The 12,857-nt window shown below is 42.3% G+C and overlaps 1 protein-coding gene across 1 annotated transcript in view; it reads right to left on the reverse strand.

Moving 5' to 3' along the window:
* Positions 1–3,479: 3,479 nt before the first annotated feature.
* Positions 3,480–12,857, reverse strand: part of pinx1 (PIN2 (TERF1) interacting telomerase inhibitor 1) — a 42,923-nt gene continuing 33,545 nt past the window's right edge. Inside the window, exon 7 of the mRNA XM_056294645.1 lies at positions 3,480–5,501. Coding sequence (XP_056150620.1) covers positions 4,827–5,501 — 675 coding nt within the window. The 3' untranslated portion in view covers positions 3,480–4,826. The remainder of the gene's footprint in view (positions 5,502–12,857) is intronic.

A 12,857-nucleotide genomic window follows, 5' to 3' on the forward strand; every position in this document is an offset into this window, starting at 1 on the left:
ACCTAGGAATTACTAACAGACCCTGATCGGCACCATGCCATGGTGGAGAAGCTTGCGTCTACCAATGATTCCAGGAGCTATGCCGTCTGGAGCTTGGCTCCTGGTAGGGTCCCCCAAGGCGGATAGGTCAAGGGGGAGGTTCCAGACGAAGCCCGATCCAACAAAGACTTCAACAGCGGAACTGGCAGAAGATGTCTCCAGGTCACAATGGCAGTGAAGGCGGATGAAGACTGCAACAAAGGATGGTCCTCAATCATCTTGGTTCTCCATGTCATTGGACTCTAGCCACCCCGTCAAGGATCATGTGGTGGCTGCAGGTGCATCAGCCACTTCACGTAAAAAGCTGTCACACGCAGGCATCCTCCTATTATGCAGCTCCAGGATCAGCCGCTACACCACCTGAAGACCCAAGAGGACCGAGAAGGAGGACAGTCACACTTGACCCCAAGTGACAGCTGATGATGATGATGACTAACATACCTCTGCCAGAGGATCTCAGGCTACATTCAGGCTCGTAAGGGGTTAGTAAGCCAGTGATATAATTAGGGGCCAACCCCAAACATGCTTTAAAAGTAATCATTCAATTTTTAAAATCAATTCTAAAATGCACATGTAACTAATGTAGAGATGCTAAAACAGGCGTTATGTGGACTCTTCTGTTGGATTGTGTAAGTAGTCTTGCTGCAGCATTTTGAACTAGTTGAAGTTTGGAGAGGTTATATTGAGTGAGACAGGATTAGAGTTACAGTAGTCTAAGCGGGATGTAATGAAAGCGTGGATGACAGATTCCGGATTCTTAGTGGATAAAAAAGATCAAATTTTTGTGATATTACGAAGTTGCAGAAAGCATGATTGAATGACTGACTTCGCCTGTTGGTCAAAGTTAAATTTGTTATCAAACACCCAGATTTCTGCACTGGGTTTTGATGCAGTAGGAAAGAGAACCTAAGTGAGAGGAGATGTGATTGCAGGAGGGGTCTGGACCTATGAAAATGGCTTCTGATTTATCAATTTAGCTGAAGAAGGTTTTGAGAGAGCCAGTTTTTTAACATCTGTAAGACACAATTGAATTTTGACCAGTTGTGTTGTGTTGTTGAAGTCCAACCAGAAATATATCTGGGAGTCAAAGAAGGTTGAATCAGTTCATCTGGATACGTTTATTGACAGCTACATTTCATTACTCAACTAAGTGACCTCTTCAGTCTAACTGACTGCAGGTATCCCCCCCTTATAAAAAAATACAGTTGCATAACGACCGAAACAAACCAGTTTCATATGCAAATATGCAATGTTTATATCCACCTCTTAGCCCCCTCCCCGGTTCAGGGATGGTCGTTCCCTCTTCACATAGATGGCCTCGTTGACTCCCCGGTCAAACCAGCGTTCCTCCCTATCAAGGATGTGCACATCTTCATCCTTGAAAGAGTGGCCACTGAGCTGTAGATGGGTGTAGACTGCGGAGTCCTGGCCTGACGAGTTAGCTCTCCTGTGTCGTGCCATCCTCTTGGCCCGCGTCTGTCTGGTTTCCCCGATGTATAAGTCACGGCAGTCCTACAAGCACTTAACAGCGTACACTATGTTACTGTTTGCACCAGGGGAGCCGATCCTTGGGGTGGACCAACTTCTAGCACAGCGTGTTTTGGGATTTGAAAGCAACTGAGACGTGGTGTTTGGACAATACGCGTCTCAACTTTTCTGATACTCCTGCCACATACGGCATCACCGCTGGTTTACGCTTAGGCAGCTTCTTTGATTTTCTTACCTGGATTATTGAGCATGCATCAAGACATATTTGGGAGTCATCTACATAGAAATGGAAACTGACATTGTACTTATGAAAGATTTGACCTGGAGGTAACATACTATATCGAGAATAATAAAGGGCCAGGGACTGAGCCTTGAGGCACTCCATAGGAGAAACGGCAGGTGGAGGATTTACAGCTGAAAATCAGAGAATACAATTGCTGTAGTTTATCCACATGATTTCTAGAGGGTTTTTAAAATCATTGCCAAGTGTTCTCACCTCAAAGTTATTTGCTGTACATAAACTCTTTGTTGTGTAGAACTATACAATATAAATACATTTTTACATGATGTCCTACAATTGTAATACGAGTGATATTTGCAGAGCTAATGATGCATGATTCCACACTGCATAATTAAAATAATTTACAAATTTTCTTATCCATCTTCTATTCTTTGCTATTGCAAAGACCTGATTTCTCCACTGGGATAATTTAAGTGTCATTTATATGTTCAACATCCCATACGATGTAGAGAGCACAATTTTGAAGTCTATTGTCTCCTACCTGCCGCCCAATGACTGCTGGGATAGGCTCCAGCATCCCTGAGAGCAGGATAAGCGGTTTGGATAATGGATGGATTAATTATATTAATAGCCTTCAAAATTGCTTTGTTTGGATAGTAACCACCATCCAAACAAAGCTTATCAATATAAATCATCTTGCATGTCAGCATTTTGAAATGCTTAAATGAAGACAATCTAAATAAAAGGCAGATGCATCTTTAATTCATCTAGCATTAGTGGTGACTCCATTTTCATAGTGGCTGGTGCTAGTGACTTACCTTGTCTATCAGCTTTACCCGAGCTAGATACTGATCTCAGAGACAAATATCATGTCAAAAAGTGTTTGACCAGCTGCAACTTTTTACAAGATGATTGACCATTGCACGCACATTAACCCATGCGTTTTTTTAAAGGGAGTCAAAATATTGTTTTGATGAGTAATGCTAGGCAGCTGCCATTTCCTTTTTCCTCCTTTGACTCATAACATCCACTCCCATCTCAGATGACGAGCTTGTTAAGAGACTCATCTGTAGTGTCAAAACAGGATTTCATAACCCATCAATTAAATTGGTTGAAAGGTTAGGAAAAACCTTTGTGAAATTTAGCTATGACACATGTGAGCTGGTAAACTCATGTGTTACTGCGAGTGTGATATTATATATATATACATATACATATATATATATATATACACACACATATATATCCATCCATCAATTATCCATGCTGCTTATCCAAATCGGGGTGGCGGGATGCTGGAGCCTATCCCAGCAGTCATTGGGCGGCAGGTGGGGAGACACCCTGGACAGGCCGCCAGGCCATCACAGGGCCATATATATAATAAAGATAGATGTAGGAAATAAACTTTAATACACTTCAGTACAAGCCTGTTTTGTGCGTCATATTATATATACATATATATATGTATTTTATACAAAAACTTATATATAATATACATGTATATAAAACTTTGAAACCCTAGCACAGCATATCAGTTCATGCATTAGACAAGGAATGGTGCGGTGCGGAATGGTCCAATTGTTTGCATTCTGTCAAAAAATAAAAATCTTATTCCTTGTAAGTACAACTTAAGAAAACAGTCTCTAAATCCTTGTTCCACTAACCCATCTTTCTGATTGTCCATGCAAAAAAAGCAAGTAGGCATAAACAGTCATTTTGAGTTTGATTTATTGAGGATTCGTCTGGTTATGAGGTTTTAATGTCACATACAAAGTTTCCTTGGAGCTCATTAAAGATGCTTTCGGACAGTTCAGATTTTTGTCACCTGAAAACATCATGAATGTTCATTAAACCTTTGAGACTTTAACTGATTTCATATTACCCATATTATAATAAAAAAAGTAACAACATTTGACAATCATATACATGATTTCATTCCAAAAAGAATTCAGACATTTGTCTATTAATTAGAGTTCTCGATGAAATACCTTTGGGGAAAAAAAATATTTTTTATGATTCTTGCATTCAAAATGTTGATATTTTGAAAAGAAAGCCACTTTCTCTGTGAATGTTCTCATTCATCCAGGGTCATGGTTATCCAAAGGAGTTGAATCAAGTGCAACTGGGCTTGGGCGCGGCTGGACATCGGAGCACAGGACAGCCACGCTATCAATAGCTCTGATAACGACGGGTGCGGCCAAACGTCGGTACACAAAAGAGCCACTCATATCTATGGCTCTGTTAGCGACGGGTGTTGGTAAACATCGGATCACAAAGAGCCATGCATATCAATAGCTCTGACAACAACTCCTAGAGGATAAATTCTGAGTCTCATCACCAGCCAGTCAGACTAGCTTGGTCTCGTCAGAAAGGCACGAACTGAGGAAGCCTCTTGGATGAGAGGCAAAACGTCTTCACGGATATATACCAAGTCCAGTTGCACTTGATTCAACTCCTTTGGAGAAAGCCACTTTATTTGGCATTGTATTCTGTTCTCTGCATTTAACCTATCCTATTTTATAGGAGCAGCTGCAGTGCCCGGGGAGTGTTTACAACTTTACATGTAGAATATTTTGAAATAAAAACATATTCAACACCTGGTGCATTAACAGCACTGGATTAGTTCAAATTCATGTTTGTTTTGTTACTACCGTTAACTGGTGAAATAACAAAGGGCTATTTATGAGGACTTCTGCACGATGAATATATTTGCCAACATGGAGAAGGCAAGCATAGTGGAGTCCAGTGGGGCGGCTCAGTAGCAGATAGTACGAGGGTGGTTGAACTGTGCAGCTCCCAGTGTCTGATGCCACCCCCGCAATAGCTCATGGGATGCAGATTCTTTCTAAATGGACTCGTCTGGTTAAATAAGGGCTAAAAATCACAGGTTGAAAGTAATCCACACAAACTCATGTAAACTGGTAAAAAAAAAAAAGAGGCTAGTCACTCCATGTATTTCTGCATTCATCATCAAATTAGGGCAAAATTAGGTCCCTCTGATGGCTTAAGAGTTAATGGGATTTTAGGATAAAAAAAATTATTCATTTCAATACTATTCTCATTCCTTTTTCTTTTTTTTGTCCTTTTTTGATTTCTTCGCCATCACCACCTTATTTTCCTCTGGTAACACAACGTCCTCGTGTCTCTTCTTCTTCTTCTTCTTCTTCTTCTTGTGCGCATGCTCTGACTCCACAGTTTGGTTCTCAACTGAGTTATTTTCCTGATTTCTTTTAAGCTTTTTCTTCTTGGAGGAACTCTGCCTGTCCTCGCAGTTCGGCTCCACAACGGCGGCGGAGCTGCAATCCTCAGCCACAGCTCCTTCTTCCTCTGCCACTTTCCTCTTTTTCTTTTTTTTCCCTAAACAGGCCTGCTCCTGGTCCTCGTTCTCCTCTGTTACAGAAGTGCACATCTCTGATGCAAAGTCCATGTCTTCGACAGCCTCGCTGATTTTCTTTTTCTTCTTTTTGGGTTTTTCTGTAACACTGTCATTGCTCTGGAGGGCATCGGGTTCCTCACACAGACCTGACATTTCGGTGGTCTCTGCCTCCAGTGATGAAGCTGGATTCTGGGCCTGGCTACGAGCCCTCTTCAGCTGAGCCATCCGCTGGGCAAAGTACTCCTGCATGGTGAGAGAGCTGGTCACGGTGTTGCTGACGGACTCTGTGTCAGGTTCAGGAGTGGCAGAAGCCTCATTCTCATTCTCCCACTGGGAATCGCTGCTACTATTGTTCTCCTGCAGATAAAGATATAAATACACTTGTGTTATGCTTTCACAAAGCATTCAAAGAACTGAAACAGAGACACAGTAAACAATGGTGGAGGACTCAGGTGCTGAAGTTATTGTCAATCATCACACAGACATTAACACTGCGGAGGCCAAACAGGCTTTCGGTATAACAATGGGTGTTAAAAGAACCTCCTGTGAATTACACCTGTGCTCTCAGACACAGGACAAATCATAGGAAACAGACTATCAATGTTCATCATATTTCTCTTTTTTTCTTACAGAGCACAGCCCTACAAATGCAGGCCACTCTTTGTTGCACGCCCCTGCACAGTCAAACTACCATCCCTCTTCAACAGCCAACCACTTGCCAGTCAACGGCAAACTCCGAGTGAGACTTTCAGGCGGTGATAGTGCATCACTTATGTATTTACATAGGTTCTTAAATTCAGCTCAACAGGTTCACCAGAGTGTGGATGACTGAATTACAAAATGCATTTTCTTTGCTAAGTAAATTGTAAATCTTAATACAAAAAAAAATTTTTTTTGGAGACCCATCAGGACATTATTTAAAAAAAAAAAGATAGGTGAAATGACAATCCTGGTTCCTGGGTGTGGGTGTATTCTACCAGCAAGAATACTTGACACTCATTAAGTACAAGAGGTTGTGTCCTTGCTCTCTGCCCGTTTTTTTTTTATCTTGTTTGGAAATGTCTTTCATATGACTTATGTTTTAGGGGTTGCACGACTTCTGATTTTTTCAAGTCGACGTTTCTATCAATAAAGTCGACGTAACGTCGACGCGTCGTTGATGACGTCATCACATACACACGCACGCAAAAAAAGAGACAGAATGGGCTGTCCAAAAATGAGCAACTTGTATTGACAAGAGCTCTAGTGTGTGTGTGTGTCAATGTGAAATCGCTTAATTTTTCCCCCCACCGGCCACCGCATTTGCGGAAAAAAATAATGCTGTGTGATCATGTGGTCAACGACTCATGGCCGGCGCATAGGAGCGACAAATTGGTTCGTCGCGCTCGCTCCGAGAGTGGGGGGGGGGGGGGGTCGGAGATCTCATAGGTGTTCAATTGGCTACCAAATTGGGAGGAGAAATTGCAGACAATTCTAAGAAAGTATTAACAAGGAAGAATGTATGAACAGGAAAAAAAAAGTGGTCAACGACTCGACGTCTCCCAGTAGGCGTCGACTTGTGGTAGTGACGTCGACATGTCGATAAGTCGACTTTTCTGTGCAAGCCCTATTATGTTTAAAAAAAAAACCTAAACATAAAGTATTAAAAGTGGGAAGAGCTCCAGCAAGTTTTCTGGTGATGATGGAGAGTGGCAAGGCATATTTTTCTCTTGTTTTTTCCTGCAGTTGGAAGATTATGGAATAACCCTAACTAAGTAAAGCAGGGTGAACATAAAACGGCTGATTTTTTTTTATTATTTCTGCCCCTTTTTCTCCCCAATTGTACTGGGCCAATTACCCTGTTTTCCAAGCCGCCCCGGTCGCTGCTCCACCTCCTCTGTCGATCCCGGGAGGGCTGCAGACTACCACATGCCTCCTCCAATATACAGTGCATCCAGAAAGAATTCACACCCCTTCACTTTCCCCACATTTTGTTATGTTACAGCCTTATTCCGAAATGGATTAAATTCCTTTTTTTCCTCATCAATCTACACACAATACCCCATAACGACAAAGTGAGAAAGGTTTTGTAGAAATTTTTGCAAATTTATTAAAAATAAAAAACTGAAATACTGCATGTACATAAGTATTCATTCACACCCTTTGCTATGACACTCAAAATTGAGCTCAGGTTCATCCTGTTTCCACTGATCATCCTTGAGATGTTTCTACATCTTGATTGGAGTCCACCTGTAGTAAATTCAATGGATTGGACATGATTTGGAAAGGCACACACCTGTCTATATAAGGTCCCAGGCTGTTGACAGTGCATGTCAGAGCAGAAACCAAGCCATGAGGTCAAAGGAATTGTCTGTGGACCTCCGAGACAGGATTGTATCGAGGCACAGATCTGGGGAAGGGTACAAAAACATTTCTACAGCTTTGAAGGTCCCGAAGAGCACAGTGGTCTCCATCATTCGTAAATGGAAGAAGTTTGGATCCACCAGGACTCTTCCTAGAGCTGGCCGCCCAGCCAAACTCAGCAATCGGGGGAGAAGGGCCTTGGTAAGGGAGGTGACCAAGAACCCGATGGTCACTCTGACAGAGCTCCAGCGTTCCTCTGTGGAGATGGGAGAACCTTCCAGAAGGACAACCATCTCTGCAGCACTCCACCAATCAAGCCTTTATGGTAGAGTGGCCAGACGGAAGCCTCTGCTCAGTAAAAGGCACATGACAGCCCACTTGGAGTTTGCCAGAAAGCACCTAAAGGACTTTCAGACCATGAGAAACAAAATTCTCTGGTCTGATGAAATCAAGATTGAATTCTTTGGCCTGAATGCCAAACGTCACGTCTGGAGGAAACCAGGCACCTCTCATCACCTTGCTAATACCATCCCTACAGTGAAGCATGGTGGTGGCAGCATCATGCTGTGGGGATGTTTTTCAGCAGCAGGAACTGGGAGACTAGTCAGGATCGAGGGAAAGATGAATGGAGCAAAGTACAGAGAGATCCTTGATGAAAACCTGCTCCAGAGCACTCAGGATCTCAGACTGCGGCGAAGGTTCACCTTTCAACATGACAACGACCCTAAGCACACAGCCAAGACAATGAAGGAGTGGCTTCGGGACAAGTCTGTGAATGTCCTTGAGTGGCCCAGTCAGAGCCCAGACTTGAACCCCATTGAACATCTCTGGAAAGACCTGAAAATAGCTGTGCAGCGATGCTCCCCATCTAACGTTACAGAGCTCGAGAGGATCTGCAGAGAAGAATGGGAGAAATACCCCAAATATAGGTGTGCCAAGCTTGTAGCTTCACACCCAAGAAGACTTGAGGCTGTAATCGCTGCCAAGGGTGCCTCAACCAAGTACTGAGTAAAGGGTGTGAATACTTATGTACATGCAATATTTCAGTTTTTTATTTTTAATAAATTTGCAAAAATTTCTACAAAACCTTTTTCACTTTGTCATCATGGGGTATTGTTTGTAGATTGATGAGGGAAAAAAATGAATTTAATCCATTTTGGAATAAGGCTTTACCATAACAAAATGTGGGGAAAATGAAGGGGTGTGAATACTTTCAGGATGCACTGTATGTGGAGTCGCCAGCCGCTTCTTGTCACCTGACAGTGAGGAGTTTCGCCAGGGGGACATAGCGCGTGGGAGGATCACGATATTCCCCCCAGTTCCCCCCTGAACAGGCACCCCGACCGACCAGAGGTGGCGTTAGTGCAGCAACCAGGACACACACCCACATCCGGCTTCCCACTGACAGACACAACCAATTGGGTTTTTTTTTTTAACCTTTTTCTCCCCAGTTGTACTTGGCCAATTACCCTATTTTCTGAGCCATCTCGGTCACTGCTCCACCACCTCTGCCAATCCGGGGAGGGCTGCAGACTACCACGTTTCCTCCGATACATGTGGCCAGTCACTTCTTTTCACCTGGCAGTGAGGAGTTTTGCCTGGGGGATGTAGCACATGGGAGGATCACGCTATTCCCTCCAGTCACCCCCCCCCCTCCCGAACAGGCGCCCTGACCAACCAGAGGAGGTGCTAGTGCAGTGACCAGGGCACACACCCACCCACTGATACAACCATTTGTGTCCGTAGGGACACCCGACCAAGCCGGAGGTAACACGGGGATTTGAGCCGGCGATCCCGTGTTAGCGGGCAATAGAATAGACCGCTACGCTACCTGGACACCCAAAACGCCTGATTTCTAGAGTTTGGAGAGTGTTTCCGTCACACACAAACACAGTGGGCATGACCTGCACAGCAAATTGAGCAGAGTTAAATTTCTGGTGTTGATGAGAAGCTTCCAAACAGTCACTGTGACTCTACTTGGAATCAATCGAACTCTGTATTTTGTCTAATCCATTAGATTTCACAATGTATCATCAAACAATTGGTGTCAAAATAGAGCGTATAACGGTTTTCTTGAAATCAACTCTGATAGTGAATGAAGTCAATGACCCTTAGCTGTTGTGTTTTATGCTAAGGCTGCTGAGGGTTGATCGCTGTACATGGCTGAGGAAAAAAGAAGATGATTACCTTGCACTGAACTGGACTTTTTTTCAGTTTGTTGGTAATAGCATCCCCCAATAAAAATATTGTAGTTCTATAATTTCATAAATGCAACAAAACATGACATTACTGTAATAGAAATGCAAAGTTAAAGTACCAAGTAATCACAAATAGCCTACTGCAGAGTAGCCACATGTGGTAAAACTTAATTCATTTAGATTTAGCTACATGGCTGCCCACTGTTTCCAGTGTGTGTGTTGGGATGGGTTAAATGCAAAGGATGAATTTTCCCAAGGGGATTAATAACGTACACCTTATCTTATCTAGTAATGTTGATAGGCTGTGTTAACTTCATTATAAGGCTCAAATATGTTTTACGGCTCCAGACAATTTTTTTGTTGTTTTTTTTTTGAGCCAAAAATGGCTCATTTGATAGTAAAGGTTGCCAACCCCTGCTCTAGTGGAATGCACAGCATTTGGAAGAAATCTGCCATTAGAAGTCTTTTTGCATTATGTCGGCAAGTAACAGTTAATTAGATTACCTAATTAGGGCTATTGTTAAATACAGAAGCAAATACTTATTTAGATCTTGGTATGATGTTTATGACCACTTTAATATTAGTAACTGTTAGGCTGCAGTTTTTACTCAAGGCCTAAGCTAATGTTAGCCAGTAACAGTAGAACCGACAAACTACCAAATGCTTGTTTCTTCTACTTTGTTACATTTTCTAATTATGAAGCGTTACTGTGAGATAAATGGAATTCTCGTTGAGCTTGCAAAGTTTGGCAGTGTAAGATACATTGCAGCATTGTTATGCTATCTTTTGAATTAGCTAACGGTTAAAATTAGCAAACTGGCTAGATGAGAACAAACCCCCACGTGTTAGCTGTGTTGTTGTCCAGCAAAAGAGTTGGTATTGCAATATCCTGAGATGAAGACTGGACATATCAGACATGTGGGGGGAAGTTAATTTGAAGGGCTCATTCACAAAGAGGTTTTTCTTGCATACTAAAATCTACTAACTTGGGCCTGTCAGCCCTGTTAACCCAGTTGGTGAAATGCAGAGCAACTCTAATTTGACTGGTCAGAATGAAAGAGAAATGTTAAGGTTCTGCAGCCGTTTCATGCCAAGGTCTTTTCCAATTTTCTACTGGGAATGGACATGCATAAAAAAGGTGAGGCAAAGTTAGTGGAGCAGCTAGGAGCCGTTTTCTCCTCAAAATGAGTGAAAAGCAACGGGCACATGCATGGTGAAAATCCTCAATGTTTCATGATTCTCCTGTAAATCTAGCTTGTTGGTCACTAATAAAAGGTAGTATTAGTAAAATAAAAAGGAACCTCCGATTTAATAATAGGCCACTGTGCAAATTGAAAAGTAGTTAAAAATCATTATCTTAGGATTTTAAGGCTTGTAGAAAGGACGACAAGTTATAAGTTCTTCATATAAAAACATTCTCAGTATCACTATGCACTGTGATAGTGCGGCATTTTCTTAATCTTGACACTTTTTTACTCACATCAAGAGGTAAACACCTCGTTTCTTTCCTCTTCACAAGAAGCAATGTCTTGTTTTAGAGAGACATTATGACTTTGGCTCCTATTTGGACTGTGTTGGCCTGGCTTTATTAACAAATAATTTATTAAATATCCTTTTACAGGAAACGCTGGCTAAAGTGGAGATCAGAGGAGTGCAGAAATATATTAAAGTTCCACAGGGTGATCAAGTCGTTCAGTTCGAGAAGTTCCTTCAAGAAAGTTTGTAGTTTATTTATGGAAATAGTTTGCATTTAATGTTGTTATCACTGCAGTTGAACATGCAATGTTAAAGAGTCTGTAAATACAGTGATTAGTTTGCAAGTGCTAGTATTCCATAGGAATTACAAAAATAGTTCTTTATGTCAGCGATACTGAGACCTGTATACTGAAATATTGTGTCTCCTTGTTTACAGATTGGCCAGGATTTCTCCATGATGTTTGGTGACCAAGTTTCTCAGAAGTTCCTGGCAAAGTGGTCAACATTCTCCAAGCCAAAAATCATCGCAGACAGCAAGACTCTTCCACAAAAATCAGAATATTGACAAGCTACTGCCAGGAACTGAACCTCAACCTGAGGACAACCATGGTCAGTATAAACGGCTTCGTATTTCCACAATATTTCATAAGTCTTAAAACATATATATATATATATATATATATATATATATATATATATATATCATTTCATTATTTTGTGATGTTTTTAGGATGGGACAGTGATATGTCCTCAATCTTTTTGCTGCTGCATCTGCTCCCTCAGACCTCAAGAGGCCAGGAAAAATTAAAAAAAAAAACAGCCAAGATCACTTCAGCTCAAGCAGCCAGCCATCTTGTGAAATATTTCAAGATATGCAAAAGCTAATATTCAAACATCAGATCTTGACTTTTGTGTCTCATTGAATTCATTTTAGGAATTCTTGAGGTGCGGATTATCTTGGGATTCTGAGACAAACATCATCTCTCATTTCGTTCATTCCATCTGGACATAAGCTGTGATGAAATACGAAGTAATAAAAATGATGCAAAGCGCTCACTATGTCTTCAGTCTCATATGATGACGCTCTTTGTAATTTCTATCCAAAACACAATTTATACGATCAATGCCGAAAGAGCAAAGGAGAGCCCACGTGTTAAAGAACTTAGAGCATGACTGCTGCAGCGAGAGGGTTGAACTGATAAACCTTAAAGACGCTCACATGTTTTGCATAAAAAGTGCACCATAAGGGGCATCCGGGTGGCATGGCGGTCTATTCCATTGCCTACCAACTTGGGGATCCCCAGTTCAAATCCCTGCGTTACCTCTGGCTTGATCAGGCATCGCTACAGACACAATTGGCCGTGTCTGCGGGTGGGAAGCCGGATGTGGGTATGTGTCCTGGTCACTGCACTAGCGCTTCCTCTGGTCAGTTGGGGCGCGTGTTCAGGGGGGAGGGGGAACTGGGGGGGATAGTATGGTCCTCCCACACACTACGTACCCCCGGTGAAACTCCTCACTGTCAGGTGAAAAGAAGCAGCGGTCGACTCCACATGTATCGGAGGAGGCATGTGGTAGTTTGCAGCCCTCCACGGATCGGCAGAGGAGGTGGAGCAGTGATCGGGATGGCTCAGAAAGAGTGGGGTAATTGGCCGGATACAACTGGTGAGAGAAACAGGCGAGCCAAAAAAAAAAGCAC

This window comes from Lampris incognitus, chromosome 15, assembly GCF_029633865.1.
Source record: "Lampris incognitus isolate fLamInc1 chromosome 15, fLamInc1.hap2, whole genome shotgun sequence".
NCBI lineage: Eukaryota > Metazoa > Chordata > Actinopteri > Lampriformes > Lampridae > Lampris > Lampris incognitus.